General features: G+C 42.8%; 1 protein-coding gene across 1 annotated transcript in view; it reads right to left on the bottom strand.

The window, feature by feature from the left end:
• Nucleotides 1–1,322, bottom strand: part of WHRN (whirlin) — a 118,641-nt gene that overhangs the window by 80,681 nt on the left and 36,638 nt on the right. Inside the window, exon 3 of the mRNA XM_042780388.1 lies at nt 1,197–1,216. Within this exon, the coding sequence (XP_042636322.1) occupies nt 1,197–1,216 (20 nt within the window). The remainder of the gene's footprint in view (nt 1–1,196; nt 1,217–1,322) is intronic.

Below are 1,322 nucleotides of genomic sequence, written 5' to 3'. Positions count from 1 at the left end.
TGAGCTTCAAACGCAGCAAACACTTACCAAGCTCCTACTTTGTTCTGGGCCCTAGGCAAGGAGTTTTCAGTTTAATTCAGTCACTGATCTAACAATTATTGAGCGTGTACACTCTGCCAGGATCCCATAGGTGGTACAAACAAGTTAAGCACACAGCTACTAACCAAAAGGTTAGCAGTTCAAATCCACCTAAGGTCATCTCAAAATAAAGGCCCAGCAATCTGCTTCTGAAAGATTGCAGCCATGAAAACCCCAAGAAGCACTTCTACTCTGTGCACATGGGGTCACCACAAATCCAGATTTACTCGGCTAGAACTGGTTTGGGTTTTTTTTTTTGTTTGTTTACACTGTATCAGGCCCTGATATGGACATCATGGATGTACCAGAACACAGAACCAAGATCCCATCGTCATGGAGCTTACACAGTGGTAGGCAGAGGAGAGGTCCTACTATCATATGATTTTACAGAGAAGGAAACCAAGGCACAGAGAGGTTACGTAACTATCCATAGTCACACAGCCAGGATCTGAACCCAGGGAGCATGGCCCCAGTGACTTACCACCTCTGTCACACTGACTGACACTATCACAGTTAATCCTCACAAGTTTATTCTGGGTTACTATTATTCTGCTGCCTACGGTCAGCAGAAAACAGAGCTAACCTGGAGGGAAGCCACAACAGTGAGGAACGCTGCACCCTGCCCTGTTTGCCTCAGAAGATGGATGGAGACTTGAAAGGACATGGTTTGATTCCCAGGGGGTTACATACGTTCTAACCCTTCCTGCAGTCTCATGCAACAGTTCTCACACTTCAACATGGAAAAGAACATGCAAAACTAGAACCAGCCTCAGCGGACAGCTTAGCAGTTTCCAAGGGTAATTTTGCTACACGTGGGATTGTTTTAAAGATTTTTTTTTTTTTATTGTTATTAAATATTGTTTATTAATTTGTTTTCCAACTATCCTTAAAGACATCTAAAACTACCAATCAGAGTTTTTGATCAGCATGATCATTTACACATAGGGTTGGTGTAGTTCCAGAAAAAGAAACACCATTTAATCATGCCTGTAGCCTTGTATTATGGAAAGTATCTTGAAAAGCTCAGTAATGGCTCATGGATTTTTGACTGTGAAGTTTTTTTTCTATTCCATTTTTTTTCCTCAGCAAATAATCACTAAACACTGTGCTCACTTCACCTCCTTCTCACTGCCATCGAGTTGGATCCGACTCATAGCGACCGCTCCTTGGGTTTCTGAAGTGGTATCACTACTGAAGTAGATTGCCCAACCTTCCTTCTGAGGAGTGGCTGGTGGGTTTGAACC

Source organism: Orycteropus afer, unplaced genomic scaffold (assembly GCF_000298275.1).
Source record: "Orycteropus afer afer isolate SDZICR_OR568_19922 unplaced genomic scaffold, OryAfe1.0 scaffold00037, whole genome shotgun sequence".
In the NCBI taxonomy this organism is placed as follows: Eukaryota; Metazoa; Chordata; class Mammalia; order Tubulidentata; family Orycteropodidae; genus Orycteropus; species Orycteropus afer.
This window is presented reverse-complemented; position numbering and strand designations above follow the sequence as displayed.